The sequence below is a fragment of the Chroicocephalus ridibundus genome, chromosome 1 (genome assembly GCF_963924245.1).
Source record: "Chroicocephalus ridibundus chromosome 1, bChrRid1.1, whole genome shotgun sequence".
Classification (NCBI taxonomy): Eukaryota; Metazoa; Chordata; class Aves; order Charadriiformes; family Laridae; genus Chroicocephalus; species Chroicocephalus ridibundus.
The window spans coordinates 134,421,596-134,437,724 of NC_086284.1; the positions used below are offsets into that span (position 1 = coordinate 134,421,596).

A 16,129-nucleotide genomic window follows, 5' to 3' on the forward strand; every position below is an offset into this window, starting at 1 on the left:
CGCCCCTGAAAAAAATCTTTCCGCAGTTTCCAGCACTGATGTTTTCTGTTCCGTCAAGAAAAGTCATCCAAATCCAGCCAGTGCAGCATCAGAGGCTCGGTCAGGGACAACAAAAGCCCTGCACCTCTGCGGAGGTGAGGAATTTTGGTAAGCTTCTTCATTCACTGAAACATTTCTTCTCCCTTTAGTAACTTTGCACAACCAACATGGTACTGGATAACTGGAGGGAAAATTACTTCCATCCACGTGTGGACTAGAGGCCACCAACAACACACCCCACAGCATTAAAAATACCAAGAAAAGCATTATAGTTTATTTATAGTTTAACCTTAAGAAAATCATGTTCCTGATAACACCTTCTGCCTTACCCGGCTGCTACCTGGCAATACGGACACAAATTAAAAGAATTTTACACAGATGAACATCCCACAAGTCAGTCGAGTTAGAAAACACGAACATCAACGTACCGAAAGCCGTACCAAACTGAATGGATCCTCTAAATGCACCCTCGAGCCCAGCACAGAGCCCTCCACCATCCGGAGCCAACAGCCCAGTTGCACCCCTGTATCCGTGCAGAAGATCCTGCACCAGGCAGCCAAAGCTACTGATTTTGACTTGAATCCACACCGCCCCCCTCCCCAAAAATATTAAAAAAGGAAAAAAAAAAGAAGAGTGGGGAAGTTGCTTGCAGGATTGAGGCCAAACAGAAGGCTATTTGGTGTATTTATTGGCAGTTTTGCAGTCCCGACACAGATGGAAGAGCCAGACTTTGCTCTCCCCTTCCACAACCTGAGGCACATGGGGAAGGAAAACATCCACTTCGATTTCACACACGGTGCTCCTCTCATGAGAAGCCATAAATGTTTAAAACTTCCTCTTTTGGGAGCACAAAGTTATTTTTAAATAGTCAGAAAAAATCAAGTTGCGTGGATTTTTCTCAAAAGACTACTTAGGTCTCTGCTGCTTCCTCATCTTCCAGAGCATCTACATGGTTATATTGTTTCCAGGCCTTCAAATTACATTTTTTGAGAACAGCTCCTAGTTGCTTTCCGGGCCCCATTTCATACGTGTAAGGAAATTCCGTTCCTTGCTTTCTTTCATATACAGAATGCATGGTCTGTTCCCACAGAACAGGTGAAACCACCTGCTTCACTAACAGCTTCTCAATGTGCTTTGCGTGCATGTACTTTTTGCCATCAACATTGGAATAGACACAGACCAGTGGTTTCTGAATCTCAATCGATTTTAGGACTTCAGCCAACGGCTCTACTGCTGGTTCCATAAGCCTGGTATGAAAAGCCCCACTGACTGGAAGCATACTTGTACGTGTAAAGTAGTATTTTCGGGCATTCTTCTGCAAAAACTCCAAAGCCTACAAAGAGAGAGAGAAATGAGAGTCTGGCACGACAATGGTTTACTCAGTCACCCCACAATTACCACCTCACCAGACTTATCGTGATAAAGGGATTCCTTTCCCTACCCAACAACTGAGCACACACTGGAAAAAAAAAACAATCCACAGATCAAATACTTTTGTTTGGATAAACTAAGCCCATACAGGTTAACCTCCACACAGAAGTGCAAAGTGAAAGTTTAAAAAAACCTGAAATGTTAATTCAACTAGAGGGATAGTTATTCTGCAGCAATACCTGTAGGTGTCCTGCAATGACTCTGCTGTCTGGAAACAAATAGTTTGAGATTTCGCATACGGGGTTTTCTATACCCAGCGATTCGCAGTGTTTACGGGCTTCCAAGCAGGCAAACTTGTAATTTGCCTCTCGCCGGCCGATAACCGACAGCATTCCACTGGGGACAGCTTCTGACGCCTTTTGCATGGCTTCGGCGCGCACCTTCACCGCGTACAGCGCTAAGGAGAAAAAAACAGAGATGCTCGGTAAATATAAACCCCGAGAAAACACCGGGGCTAAAGGCGCTTTGCGTCTGCGTACGCTCATGAAACGTTAATGCTTTTTAATGGTGTATTACATGTGACAACGTGAACAGCGGAAGTAGAAAGTAAAATTTACCCTCAAAAAAAAAAAAAAAAAAAGCGGGAGGGGGCCAGGGGTAACATGGGATGCTTTGGAAAAAGCAGGAGGTGGGAGATCCTACTCGGGGGAGAGGGGGGGTGCTCAGCACATTCCCCGGGCACCTTCGGCAAAGCCCAGGGCTCCAGCGAAGACGAGCGCCGCGAACTCCCCCACGCTGTACCCGGCCGCCGCCACGCAGCTCTCCACCACCTGCACGGAGACAAGACCCGAGGCCCAACATCAGCCGCCCCGTGTCCCTCCCCTCCGTGTCCCCCAGCCCCCCCGTGGGCCACCGAGCCCCTGCGGGAGCCGCCTGGCAGCCGGCCCGGCGGGGCCCACGCCCGCGGCGAGGGGCCCGGCTTCACCCCGAGGGGGCCGCCCCGGCCTTCCTCCCCCCCCCGCGCTCGCCGCTCACTTCAGGCCGCTGGTGGTTGAGCTTCTCCACGGCGGCCAGGGAGGCGACGAACACGGCGGGCTGGCAGTGCCGGGTGCGGTCCAGCTCGGCCCGCGGCCCCTCCAGGCAGAGGGAGAGGAGGTCGTAGCCCAGCACCTTCTCGGCCAGGCGGTACATGTCCCGCACGCCGGGGTACCGCAGCAGCCCGCGGCCCATCCCCACGAACTGGCTGCCCTGCCCGGGGAAAAGCAGCACCGTGCCCTCCCGGGGCGACCGCTGCTCCCGCCTCTCCGCCTCCGCCGCCGCCGCCGCGCCCGGCTCCTCGTCCCCCACCGAGCTCTGCAGGAGGTCGCTCAGGGTCGCCGCCTGGTCCCCACCGCCGGGGCGGGAGCTGCCCCGCCGCCGCGGTATTACGCCTCGGAGGCCGCCGCGCCCGCTGCAGCCACCAAGCCGCCATGTCGTCGCCGCGGCCCAGCTGCCCATGGCGGCCGCCGCCCGGCCGCCTGCGCCCCGCGTTGCCACGGGAACCGGGCGGGCCTCGCCGGCACCCCCCGCCCCCCCCGCCTTCCCTCGCCGGGAGAAAAGGAAGGAGGAAGGTCGGCCGGCCCCGCCACCCTGGGCCCGGCCTGCGCCTAGCCGCTCCTCCCGCCCGGAGTCGGAGGTCCCTCCCCGGGGCGGGCCCGGGTGGCGGGAGGGGCCCGGCCGCCGCCGTCGCCTCACGGCAGAGGAGGCGCGAGCGGGCGGCGGCAGCGCGGGAGCGGAGGTAACCGCGGGGCTGCCCGGCCTGAGGGACGGGATCGGGATCGGGATCGGGATGGGGTCCCTGCGGGGGTCCCGATGGCTCCGGGAGCCACCGGGACCCCCCGGGCGGCCCTCGCAAATTTGGCTTATTTGGGTTTAGTTGGTTTTTTTGTTTGGTTGGTTTTGTTTTTTTTTTTTTTTCCTTCTGAATTTCCAAATAACACTTTCCAAGCACGAAATGCACTTTCCTACTTCGAACGTTCGATGGCAGGATTATTATTATTTAAAAAAAAAAAACAAAAGAAAAAGTGAAAGTCACCACGCCAAAGTTGCGATGTTGCAATGACTTTGCATCACTTCGGGTTATGAAACGAGCGTAATAAATGAGATAGATTGTACGAGTTTAACTCGGGAGAAGGAAAATGGGTCAGAAGGGCCAGAAATGCTGTGGGCTTTTGACCCAGGCCCTGTTCAAAAGGGTCACAGCGAGCGGATTTTTGTCACTTTTCGATTCGCTATCCTATGCTAAAGGTGGTTTCCTCCATTTTTGTCAGCCTCAGGTAAAATCCCTGGAAAAGGCAGTGAGCTTCTCAAGCTAGCCGGAATCCATGGGCAGTAATATGGGATATATATGATGTGCATGTATACAGGATACATACATGACTACATCCCACTCCCTGGCCGCCTCTACCTGCAACGTAGGCGGCAAAACCTCTTGCGCTGAGCCGAGAGGAGATGCTGGGACCCCGTCTGTGCTGGGCCACCCACCGGATTAGAGTTCACCCTACAATTTGGCCACGAGCCAGCAATGTGCCCTTGTGGCCAAGAAGGCCAGTGGTATCTTGGGGTGCATTAAAAAGTGTGGCAAGCGGGTTGAGGGAGGTCATCCTGCCCCTCTACTCTGCCCTTGTGAGGCCACATCTGGAGTCCAGTTCTGGGCCCCCTAGTTCAAGAAGGACAGGGAACTGCTGGAGAGAGTCCAGCGGAGGGCTACAAAGGTGATGAGGGGACCGGAGCACCTCTCTTATGAGGAAAGGCTGAGGCACCTGGGTCTGTTTAGGCTGGAGAAGAGAAGACTGAGAGGGGACCTCATCGATGCTTATAAATATCTAAAGGGCAGATGTCAAGAGGATGGGGCCAGACTCTCCTCAGTGGTGCTCCGTGTCAGGACAAGGGGCAACGGGCACAAACTGGAACACAGGAAATTTCATCTCAACATGAGGAAGAAATTCTTTACTTTGAGGGTGGCAGAGCCCTGGAACAGGCTGCCCAGAGAGGTGGTGGAGTCTCCGTCTCTGGAGATATTCAAAACCTGCCTGGATGCGTTCCTGTCCAGCCTGCTCCAGGTGACCCTGCTTTGGCAGGGGGGTTGGACTAGATGGTCTCCAAAGGTCCCTTCCAAGCCCTACCATTCTGTGATTCTACCGGATGCCCATCAAGCCCTGGGAAGAGTCATGTTTGATGCTTTCAGAGGCAAAGCCCAGGGCAGCGTCCAGTTCCCGCAAACCTCAGGTGGTAAGGCTGCAGCTGGGAGCACACCTCAGTGCTACCATTTTATCTTTGGTTGGTGTAAAGGGCACAGCCCTCTTGTAAAGCACTTGAGAATTACCAGTGGCGATGCCCCAGGAACCTCCCGCTGCTATTGAAGCATCCTTTGGATGGGGCGCTTGTTACATTTTACCCGGTTCAAAGAATAGCCGGTGAGCTGAGAAAGAGTCAGGCCTAGGCAGCACTTAAACTAGAAATATCCAAGAGAATCTTAACTTTTTTAAGAATAGATGTGGATGACACTTTCCAAGTGGGTGGACGAAGAAGAAAAACCTATGGCAGGAGGCTGGGTAGCTGTTTGGAAGGAAGGTAGTCAAAGGGATGTTTCGTTTCCAAACTACACTGCATGCAGGGGATTTTATAAAATATACATAGGGAAAAATGAGAAGAGATCGAGCAGTGAATGGCTAATTATTACCTCGGAAGATTTTGTTCTCGTGTACGTTTCAGTTCCCAGCATGTGACTCTTCAATAAATCCTAGATTTATGTGCACAACTTGTGCCCTGCCATTTTAAAAGAAGTGTAACCTGGGCAGTGAGATTTGTTGTGAGGCGAGTATACCTTGCATTAGATCCTAAATAAAGGCCATAATTTTTATTTTTAGTTATAAATACATTTTATAAACTATACTATACACTTATTTGTTAGATATTTATATTATGTAATATATACTGTTTTAAGTTTCTCTATTACTTGAGATCAGATAACAAAGATAAGGCTGCTTTTTTGTGGTACCCGTATTCTGGATCACAGACTGCAATATAGCTTTGTTTTTCGTGTTGCGGTTTCCCAGAAATTGAAGCCACAACAGACATATACAGTTTATCAGTGTAAATTAAGCACGCACCCCTTCATTCTTCAGACAGCTATCTCAGGAAGAAGCCTTTCCCCAGGGAAAAATTGCATGCGGCCTCTCAGACATGGGTAGAACCTTATCTGCCCTCAAAAACATACACTGGAGAGGACGAGAGGGAGAATGCGTACCTTGGGGAACACCCCCCCACCCAACCTCCAGTACTTTCACAGCTTTGTCACTCCGCCACAGAACTGCAGGGACTAGAAACCCCAAAACCGCGTGGGAGATTTAGCCCCGCTGAGAGATTTTTCCTTCGTGTTTTTAATGCGATAGCTAGAATTTAAGCCCCACGTGATTGGGTGGCCAGCACTAAGTTGCACAGGAAAAGGATTAGTTAGAGGTTTATCAGCACTGGGATATAGGAAAATGCAATTAAAGTAGTTGTCTTTTCTTTCCTTCTTCCCACTGACCGAGCTCTCTCTGGGAGCGCCCAGAGAAGGGGAAGGGACCCACCTGCCTTTCAGAGACCTGCTCGAAGCGTGTTAGTTCATTTTTCATCAGGCTGAAGCAAACCAGCTCCTCTGTCACGATGTATCTGGTCCTGGCGCACCCCATCCCATTCTTTAGGTGCATAATGTTTTTTCCAGAAAGAGGAGGACATGGAAACCTTCCGTTTGTTCTTCTGCATGTTACACCAGCACAGAGAAACAACCTGCAAAAAGATGGAAGCCCAGTAGGCAGCAAGTTGCAGTATTGTTTCCCCCGGCCCCTTCATTTCTCCTGTTACTTTATGGAGCTGGAACCATCTTTGGGCAAGACAGATGTTTTGAATACCTAGAAAAATTATTTTAACATGTTTATAAAACACACTGGCCTGCTGCTGCCCTGCTGAAACTGCCAGAAGTCAGACTAGGGCTAAACAGAAAACGGGCAGGATGATGAAGAAAATGTTGCAGGGCAGAGATAAGAGGTGGAAACAGAAATAAACACGTTAAGTGTGTGTGGGGAGAAAAGATTTCCAGCTGTGGTGGTTCTTACAGGCAGATATCTGCTGGGCATGCTGCAGATATCATCCACAGACATCCAGGTTCCTTCAGTATGAAAATCAGGCTGCAAGAATATTGTGCAACCAGATCTCACCCTGAAGCGGAGCTGGGATATGATTAGGAAAGTAGTAATTATTTCTAGGTTGTGTAATACAGATGCAGCCAGAGGGGCTGCATTGGCAAGCCTGTGCCGTGCAAGTTATCGCCGAGTAATTTCATCATTATCAACTATAGACTGAAAGGAAGTCAGGGCTGATGATCCTTTATATACTCTGTGATTACATTACTTTTAAAAAATGTACTGGGCGTTCCATAAACATCGCACAGATCTGGTGCTGCACAGCTAACCAAATGCTACGGCACTGACCGAACGCACCCACTCTCCCGTGCATCCCTGCCTTTTACTTACTCTCACCAAAGACCTACCACCGAGTAATCAGAGGAAGATGGACATGCCTTCTCTGGGAAAAGAAAAATAATTCCCATTTCTTGAGAATTAAAATACAGGAACTCCCACTGCTGATGGACAGCTGTGGTCTCCTAGGCTGAGCCTACCAGCACATTCTGATCTTGCTGCGTGGCTTTGTTCCTCTTCTCCTTGGTACTATGCAAGAGACTATTTTGCCGTTCTTGGGAAGTCCTGAGAAATACTATTGGAAAACATACTATATAATTAGTAGTAATAGTAGTCAACAGACTGGGACACCAACATTCAGTTCAAGCCAGTATGTTCAATCTCATCACTTCCATTTCTTCCCCTTTGCTGTTCATTCACGGGTTCACTTTCCCTGTTTTCTTTGCTTTGTGCCTTCCCCGTTTCTGTTTGCCTGCCTGATTTTCTTTCTTTTGTCACTTAAGAATTTTTTCAGCGTTCTTTCTCCAACACGCAGAAGGACAGGCGCGTAGCTACATCATTTATTCACTAATGACTGCATTGGAGTAGTACTTTTCCAATTTGATAGCATTTAGCACTTTCAGCTTGCAGAACGCTTTCAAGACTTTTTTCCCCAGGGGAGAAGCTGACAGAAGCTGTGACAAAGTCCAGTTGCTTAATACCCTCAGGAAACCACACTGATATTGTTACATCCAAATAAAGCGTAAACCCCTTGGGGTCCTTGCTTATTACTTAAAAAAAAAAAAAAAAGTATTAGCATTTGACAGCCCCACTTGGAGCTGCACAGACGACCAGCATATTACAGCATGTGTAGAGAACTAAACCTAGTGTTCCCTCTGTAGGCAAAAGTGACAGCGTTAATAATTGGCGAGATCTTGGTAACTTTAAATTTCTAACTTAACCTTTGGGAACTACGTATCTGAAGGCAACCAAGGGGAATCGTTGTGCTTGGAACTCTTGTTCCCATTACACCTTATTGCTCCTGTGCATAGCAATTTCTTCACATCCCAGGAAAAGCAGAGCCTTTTATGCTGTCAATACGGGTGACGCGTAGTGGAGCTGACAGCCTGCTCCCTCAGGAAACTAAGACGGACCTAGGTGTAGGAGAACATGTTAACTCCTTTGCTCCATTTAAGACGCTCCCTGGTAAATAGCAAGTAGAATCCATGAGGCAGGAAGTATGGCAGCAATGACTACAGCAACCAGCTATGCAGATTTTTTTCCTCCCTTGTTGTCCATCCCCCACCCAAGACCTAATTGATACAATTCCAGCAGACTAGGACATCGCTCTCCCACTTCTCCCCAACCTTAGTTCTGAATTCTTCCCTGCTTAGTTTTTCTTTCAGTCGGTCATTCTTTTGCTGTTTTTGACTTTGACTCTTGTACTGCTTTGTCTGCTGCCGTTTTCTGTGTGCATTCCTACTCGCTGCCCTCCCACGACTCTCCCCTGAGGCATGCCCACAGCCCAGCAGCCTACAAGCCTTTTCTTGTTTACTCCTTGCAAACTTTCTAATCCTGCATGCTTTACCAGTCCCTCCGCGCTCTCTGTTTTGCCTTCAGAATTCTGCTCTGCTTTTATCACCAACCACCAGGATTTTTCTTGATCCCATGCAATCTGGCTTGTGGTCCCAGCCACTGAAATCTCTTCGTTAAGTCTGCGTAACTGTACGGGCAGTCCCCTGAGTACGGGGACAAAAACCATAACGCAAGAGAGCTCCCTCACTGGCCAAGCTTTTACCTGTTCTCCAAACAGAAATCCACTGCACCAGCAGGACTGCGAGAGTGCAACGTCATCTGTGCGCCATTTCCTATCAGTTTAAGCACATCTGTCACAAGTGGGATTTCCTCTTCCCCACTCCCTGCCTCCTCATCCCAGCAGTCACAACTACATCGAGGAAAACTTCTAAACACAGGCCAAGACAACAGCCAAGTTAATAAGACACTTTTCTTATTGCCTTAAGCCTCTGAAATGCTGGTTGCTCTAAAACTTTATTTTCTCTCCTGGGGCTTCCGCAGTTGCTCTTTCCCCACTGCCGCAACCTCTCTTGTGATTCCTTCCTGCTGTCTCCCCCTCCTGCATAACAGATGAACAGGAATTGGGTGTATTTGCCTACTGTATATTTGAAAAAACAATGCTTTTCAGTTCTGCCCTTTTTTTATCATACCTCTAATGTGTTTACATTTTAGCAAGCTAAACACAGCTCTTCTGTAGCATTTGGCTTTTGGCCAGAAAATCTGCAGTGAAGCTTTTTCCTGCTTACTTGCTTACTTTTTTTACTGCCGCCTGTACTCTAACTAAAGCAGCGCAGCCTACCAGAACAAGCCATAACTTAGTCTTACTTCTGTAAGCAAATTTAATCCAGGACACTGTATGGGCTTGGCAGCTAAGATTGCTGCAACTGATTGAATGCTTCATGAAGAAGCCACAGGTGCACTCCCCATTTATCCACTGAGATCGCCTTCCTTGTTTAGCAAAACATCATTTAAGTACTTATCTTCTCATTGTCCTCCCTGGTGTTTATTTTCTGAGGCAGCTTCTCAAGTGTAGGCTACTAATTCACATCACTCTTACTAGCCATTGAGCATCCTCAGCACCCTTTTGAGGCTACAAATGCAACACAAGGGTACACAATTATTTCACTTTTGCACAGGAAAACACACACCGTTTCCTTATTCTTGACTACATAATTTCATGGAGTGAATGGGCTTTTTGGTGAATACAGAAATACACACTTCTTGGTGCATATATTTTTTTTTTACCCTGAGTGCAGTTCATATAATATCTGATTGCTTTATTCCTCTGGCGTGCTTATGAGTGAGGATATTTATGTAGGTAAAATTCATTAATCTTAGTGCACAAAGCTGAGAGGGGAAATAAAGGCCTCACTTCCCCCCATGTAAGCGATAGGTTCCTTTATGGGGCAAGTATTGTCCAGTGAACCTGGTACAAGATGCATGAATTTCAGCTGCTGTCTTTCTCGGAGACAAGACTAGGCTGTGGATCAGATCCAACGCGTGTGTACATTTTTAAAATCTGTTAAAAACCGGAAAATCGTTGTAGTTGCATTTTAAAATTGCTCTGCCAAATCAACACGTTTGGGTTTGTTTCAGATTCACTGTCTCAATGGAAGCGGTACCAGCCTGGGCCCCAGCAGTGGGTTTCACACTCCTGCCCCATGCAGGAGGATTTTTAGGAGGCAAGATAACTAAAAAGGAAATCCCGGTGTGGTACGAATCTCTACAGAAGCCATCCTGGTGTCCACCTAACTGGGTGTTTGCTCCTGTTTGGGGAACTCTCTATACATCTATGGGGTAAGTTTTTCACATTGTATTAAGGCACTTACCCAATCTCAAAGTTGCTTATTGTATAAAGCTGGACCAGAGAACTATTATTGTATTCCTGTGGCAGTATGTTTGTAAGTAACTGTGTCAAGCTGTCTGTTTAACAGGTAAAAACATGTTTTGGGAGTTGCATGTGGGTTTGATAGGACATTTTGTATGCAGAAGTATCCACACCAAAAGCAGGAGTTTGAAAAGCTGCCATTAACGTGCTTTCCTCATTCATACTGAGGGGAAGATCTGCCAGGCTGGCAGTGATGGAGCAGGGCAGCACTGGGATTTCTTCTATGTCCTTCTGTAGTTTTAGGAAAATAAAAAGAAAGGGCGGGGGGCTGGGAGGATTGGGATGGAACTCTTCTAACAGAGCTCAGTTAAAAGAAACCAAAATCAAAATACAGGTGTCCTTTTCCATAAAATTGCCAGGCTGTTAAACTGTAAGTGTTCGAAGCCATCTACTGCCTCCTTATTTAACTAGTTTAAAATAGCCCACAGCACAGCAATTACTGTCAAATGAACAAGGAATCACAAAGACAAATACCCTTCCCACAGGAGCCTTGAAAGTTTAATAATACTGTATTTTGGCAGCTGCTGCTTTTAATAAGATGTAGCAAAAATATTTATAGAGGCAGGTTGTCTCGGGAGATTGTTTGGGCAGTTTTGATACTCTTCACAGGCTGCTCTAGAAGCTGTCCACCTAACATTACGTGCTTTTATGTTAACTCTGGTGAGCTGTGCCACAGAGGAGAGGTAGCGCTCTGCTCCTGGAGCCTCAACAGAGGTCGGTGCAGCCCCCAAGCAAGAAGTGATGCTTTGTGTCTCTTCTGCACTTGGTCATTAAGAACCAGCTACATACCAAGATTCAGCATTGTTTTTTCCTAGCTATCAAGTACAGATTATTGGTCATCCAACGGTAATAGATTTGGGGCGGTAACGTGCCTTTTATGGCTTACCCTTCCCATTTCTTCCATCATGACAGTACATTTTAAGTGATTTGTAGTTTGTATATAGCACTGACTTAACTACATAAAGTTTCAAAGAGGACAAATCTTTTCCAAGTTAACATTACATCTTGTCATCCTGCAGGTTATCTTAAATACCACACCACCTGTTGCAAAATACAGCAATGATGCAATGTCTGAAACTGTATCTGAATGCTAAATTGGCTCTCACAGATTCTCTCAGTTTGGTTTCATTTTCTTTCCAGAAAAGCTTTGTAATTTTTATAGCCTTATGTACTGTTCCTCCTTTCCCATCAGTATTCTCTTTCCTTCCTCCTCTTACAGAACGTACTTTTAAAAATTGCTCTCTGTTCTTATATATTCCAAGAGTTAGCATTTGAATCAGATCATTACTGTCCTGTGAAAAAAAAAAAAAAAAAGCCTTTTATCAAAGAGACAAGAGCTGAGTGGCTTTCCCATGAAGGGCTTCCTTCAAGTGAACTGCATAATTTGTAACCCTGTTTCTGGATTCCTCATCATAAACCCGGATATCGAGTTAACTATTTTAGAAATCCAAATTGTGACAGCTTATCACTTATTTTGATAATACCAGAATCCATATATTTTGAGGTGGATGGTTCTGTGCTATACATCTATCTCAGTGAAAAGATCATATTTATTACCAGGACTTTTCTTCTGTAATTCATCACGTGCACACATTCCTTGAACGATCAAGATATCTCATTCCTTCAGAATCTCTTGAATGTATTAAAACCAAAAATAACTAAAAGCAAGGTTTAACAAGCTTATATGCCTTTCTTGACATTTAGCTTCCTAGCAGAGTTGTACATCATGATCTTGGTCTGAAGTCAAAGTTAGGTGTACGAACAACTGTAAGTCTGCTCTGTGGCTCTGTAAATCTCTCAGAAACAGATTTGTGTCCTGATGCCTTTTATGAAGATAAACTGTTAAGTTTTTAATGCTTACACCACCCTCCCTTTCTTTTTTTAATACTCTTCACAGTCAAACTGCCAGAACATCAAAGCTGCGTTGTTCAGTCCCTGTGAAAGTAACAGCTGAGAGGCATGCCTGTGTCACTGGGTTAAACGAGAAAAAAAAATGCCTTCTTGTATGACCTACAAATGAAGACAAACTCCTTGCAATTACTCCTATCGATATTTGTCTGCTCCTAAAAAAAATAATGCTTACAAGTTGGTCTCCATCTTTGCTCCACTGCCAGCAGAAATACGTGTGAGCCACCTGCCGTCCAGCATAGTGCACAGTCCAGTTGACATTCCTACCAGGATGGAATCAGTATTCAGTTACTAATTCTGAAACAAGGGTGTAATTCCAGATGTTGGTGTTTCATCCAGGGGATTCTGCTGTAGTCACTTGGAATGGCTATGCAGTCATCCGGACTGAAATCTAGCTAATGTTTAAAGGGAAAGTCAAACAAGAGCAAAAGAAATAGTCTGAGGTGATGAATGCTCCCTGTTCTCATCAGGCTCCTTTAGTGCAAAAATAAACCTTACATTAGTAAGTCTCCCAAATCCTGAGAATTCCTGTCTTCAGCACCTTACATTCTGGGATCCCTCCAGTGAACTGTTCTTCTGTGGCATTAAGAAGATCTGTTCAAAACCTTGAAAATATTTTTGCAAGATCTTTCAGTAGCCAGAATCCTGCAGACAGGAAGGGTGCTGGATGCTCCTTGTGGTGAATTCTTTCCACAGAATTCACCCCATCTTCGTCCCCTTCCTTCTGAAAAGTGACTATAGGCTTCCTCCTGCTCTAACACCATCCATCCCCATACTCACCTGTGCTTTGGGATGCCACTCAATTCATACTTCTCCTATATTAATTTCATCCACTTAAAAAGTTAGTGGGTTGTGTTCTCCCAGTACCAAAATTAACAGTTTCTTCTCTATTGAGAGACTTACTTTTACCCTTGCATCTTGGACTTGCTTCCCTTTCAACAGGGCTTTCTCTCTTAAGACTGAAATGCAGTAGGTCATCTGCTCCTCTGCATCTAGAAGCGAGAACTCTGGCAGGATAGGGAATTTTTCTTGCTCCATATCAACCCTGTGCAGTCAGTTACTATGCCAAGTAGTACCTGGATATCTACCTTTCCAAAGGAATTTAGACCCCAGCACGGAAGTCGTTTCATTTGATTGAGGATGTGTGGTTACTTTCTAACCAGCGTACCGAATTACATTTGTTTTCTCCAGATATGGCTCCTACCTGGTGTGGAAGGAATTGGGGGGCTTCAGTGAAAAGTCGGTGGTTCCTCTGGGTCTGTATGCAGGGCAGCTGGCATTAAACTGGGCATGGACTCCAATATTTTTTGGAGCTCACAAAATGGGATGGGTAAGTGGAAATGTAAGTTTCTTTTCTTAATCATAGGCTTCTGCTGTCATTTGCAAGGTGCTAAGACATAAGTTTTGCATTACAGTCTTTTCTCCCTGAAAATGAGGCTGAGTACAGAATACAGCTTGCAGAAGTTTTCTAAAATTCTCTTTAATGCATGCCAGCAGCCACCTGAGAGAATTTACATATCTACAACATCCATAAATGTTTAGATTTCAAGAAGCTCTTTCTGCCACCCTTTGATAAGAGCTTTTGTGTGACTAGAAAATGTAAACATTTATGCCTCACTAAAATTCCTAGGTATCTTGGGCAAACGGCAGTGATAAGAAGCTTATCGTAACATTACTCAGGTAATCAGCACCCATTTTAGACAAGACTAATTTTCTGCAGTCTGAAGAGAAACAGCTTGCCTTAAAAATAAAAAATATTTGCCTGTTTTTCTAAATACATAGATGCAATGCTGTAGTAGTGGAAGACTTTGCAATCCATTGTTGATTCTTTCACACTGCATCTCTTCAGGCAGCACCTATGGTATGAAAAGACTGGAGAAGTTTACTTAGCCAAGTGACTTGCTCACACTGGGTTTGTAGTCAATGTAGCAATTCCCGCTGCCAAAAAAAAGCAGACAAGAGGGATTTTATTCTCCCTCTCCTGCTCCCAGCTGCAATGCCCTTTCCTGTGACTGTTGTGTCGTTTCATGAGTCAATTCAACTCATAAATCAGCAGAAATCTATCTCTCTCTACTGGCTGGTTTTCTGAGAAGGGTTTAACTCATGGAGGGATCCAACAAGTGCCAGAGCTAAGTGGAAAGAGCCACACAAAGACCAACTAGTCAAGGAAATGCAACAAATAAAAAAAACACTAACCACCTTCCTGTATTTCAGGGGTTGGTGACTCTCCTGCTCACGACTGGTACGGCAACAGCTACAACTGCTTCCTGGTATAACATCAACAAAACAGCAGCTTATTTGATGGTTCCTTATTTAGCTTGGCTAACCATGGCTTCTGCACTCAATTACCGTATCTGGAAGGACAATCGCAACAAGAAACAATCTGAATAAATAGTTTTCAGCCAACAAGATTATTTTTTTTTTCCACAAGAATTTTCTAAAAAAAGTTATGCCCTCATTTTATTTTTAGCTGAACTACTTACAGCATTAGTTTGCTAATTACAAACTGACAAAGCAGTACTCGTTTAAAACAAATGTCTTTCTTTACTAGGCAAGTCACAAAGGGGTGTATGCCTGACTGGGTTTTATAGCAAACTAAAAGATAGTGCTGATTGAAAGGTACTAGTTTTCTATATTACAGCATTACATTTTATATGACAGCAGAATTTTAACTGTTATCAGAAGTAAGCGTGAACTCCAACTTCATTATGCTCAGAGGAAGAAATTCAGCCATACATTAACACAACTTCCAGAAAGCTGCTCCTAACAGTGAGAGGCATGATTGTGGCCTAAGTCTTTCATGTTTACCACTAGACACGGTGCTTAAGTGCTGTGTGTCCCACTACAGCTGCCACATATTTACCCTCTGGTCATTGTACTCTGGAAGTATTTGAGATTTTTTTTCCACAGTTGGTGCATTCCCACTTTGAAGCATCGTACAATCTAGTGTCAGCTAAATGCATTAAACTACATGTAAACTTACTAACCTCGTTCCTCTGTTTTTATTGTTTTTAAATGGTTTTGAGCAGAAAAATACTGAAGGCAACAGGGTGCTGTAAGAGACGGACTGTAAATTCCGTGACAAGGGGCAGAAGGCCTTCCAAGCCTTCAATGGAATGCCTCAAACACTCACAAGGAAATAAATAACGCAGGCCTGGCCTTCAAAGAACTGATAAGACTAACACTTCTGGTGCCTGAAAGTGTGGGAGAACTGTCTTGTGAAGACAGGATAGTTCTGCCACTCGTGTGGTGAGCTTGCTAGTTCTCAGTTCTCGAGGCCATTGTGTCTGACAAGTGACCTTTGCTTCATTATCCGTGAAATGCATATGAAAGCGCACACCCCTGCATATGCTAATGAAGACTATAGAGATCATGCTAAACATGTATGACTATGGCACTCCTCTCTCCACCCAAATCATGCTACACGTCACCTGGGAGAAGGGAGAAACCTGAGACGAGGTTGTCCTCAGCAAGGGGGGTGGACCATGCTAATTCAGCAAACATAAAAGGGGAAAATAAGTGCCCCTAGGGGGAAACAAAGAAGAAACAAAAGAAAGCGACCATGCCTGGGAAGATTCTTTCCCAAGAACGAAGACCGTGCCTGGGAAGATTCTTCCTGAGAAAGTAGATTATGCCTGGGAAGATTCCCTGAAAAAGACACTGGAACCAGGTGATCTCTTTATCTCTGTCTTTTTCTCTGTCTTTTCCTTAATCTATCCCTCAGTTTCTCTTTTCTTTTAGAATTGTTAAGTAACAGTTAGAGTTGTTAAGTAACAACCTTAAGTATGACCTTAAATACCGCTTGCCGTAAGTTGTCCTATACCTGTTGTTAAGTAACACAATGCATACCTCACCATTTGCCATCACT

General features: G+C 45.8%; 2 protein-coding genes across 2 annotated transcripts; one reads left to right on the forward strand and one right to left on the reverse strand.

Moving 5' to 3' along the window:
• Window positions 1–299: 299 nt before the first annotated feature.
• MCAT (malonyl-CoA-acyl carrier protein transacylase) lies at window positions 300–3,035 on the reverse strand. Its single transcript, XM_063354611.1, has 4 exons — window positions 2,446–3,035; window positions 2,153–2,240; window positions 1,650–1,867; window positions 300–1,372 (listed from the first exon to the last, which is right to left on the reverse strand). The coding sequence occupies exons 1-4, from the start codon at window positions 2,905–2,907 to the stop codon at window positions 950–952; spliced, it is 1,191 nt and encodes a 396-aa protein (XP_063210681.1). The 5' UTR covers window positions 2,908–3,035; the 3' UTR covers window positions 300–949.
• TSPO (translocator protein) lies at window positions 3,035–15,238 on the forward strand. The gene is made up of 4 exons (XM_063354623.1): window positions 3,035–3,187; window positions 10,062–10,262; window positions 13,453–13,591; window positions 14,476–15,238. The coding sequence occupies exons 2-4, from the start codon at window positions 10,075–10,077 to the stop codon at window positions 14,650–14,652; spliced, it is 504 nt and encodes a 167-aa protein (XP_063210693.1). The 5' UTR covers window positions 3,035–3,187; window positions 10,062–10,074; the 3' UTR covers window positions 14,653–15,238.
• Window positions 15,239–16,129: the final 891 nt, after the last annotated feature.

What these genes read in the sequence shown, in the direction of transcription:
- MCAT (XM_063354611.1), bottom strand. Translation starts at nt 2,907, where the DNA reads ATGGGCAGCTGGGCCGCGGCGACGACATGGCGGCTTGGTGGCTGCAGC. An exon ending in TCAACCACCAGCGGCCTGAA is followed by an intron (nt 2,241 to 2,445) that starts GTGAGCGGCGAG and finishes GTCTCCGTGCAG; the next exon opens with GTGGTGGAGAGCTGCGTGGC. An exon ending in TCATTGCAGGACACCTACAG is followed by an intron (nt 1,373 to 1,649) that starts GTATTGCTGCAG and finishes CTCTCTTTGTAG; the next exon opens with GCTTTGGAGTTTTTGCAGAA.
- TSPO (XM_063354623.1), top strand. Translation starts at nt 10,075, where the DNA reads ATGGAAGCGGTACCAGCCTGGGCCCCAGCAGTGGGTTTCACACTCCTG. An exon ending in ACTCTCTATACATCTATGGG is followed by an intron (nt 10,263 to 13,452) that starts GTAAGTTTTTCA and finishes TGTTTTCTCCAG; the next exon opens with ATATGGCTCCTACCTGGTGT. An exon ending in GAGCTCACAAAATGGGATGG is followed by an intron (nt 13,592 to 14,475) that starts GTAAGTGGAAAT and finishes CCTGTATTTCAG; the next exon opens with GGGTTGGTGACTCTCCTGCT.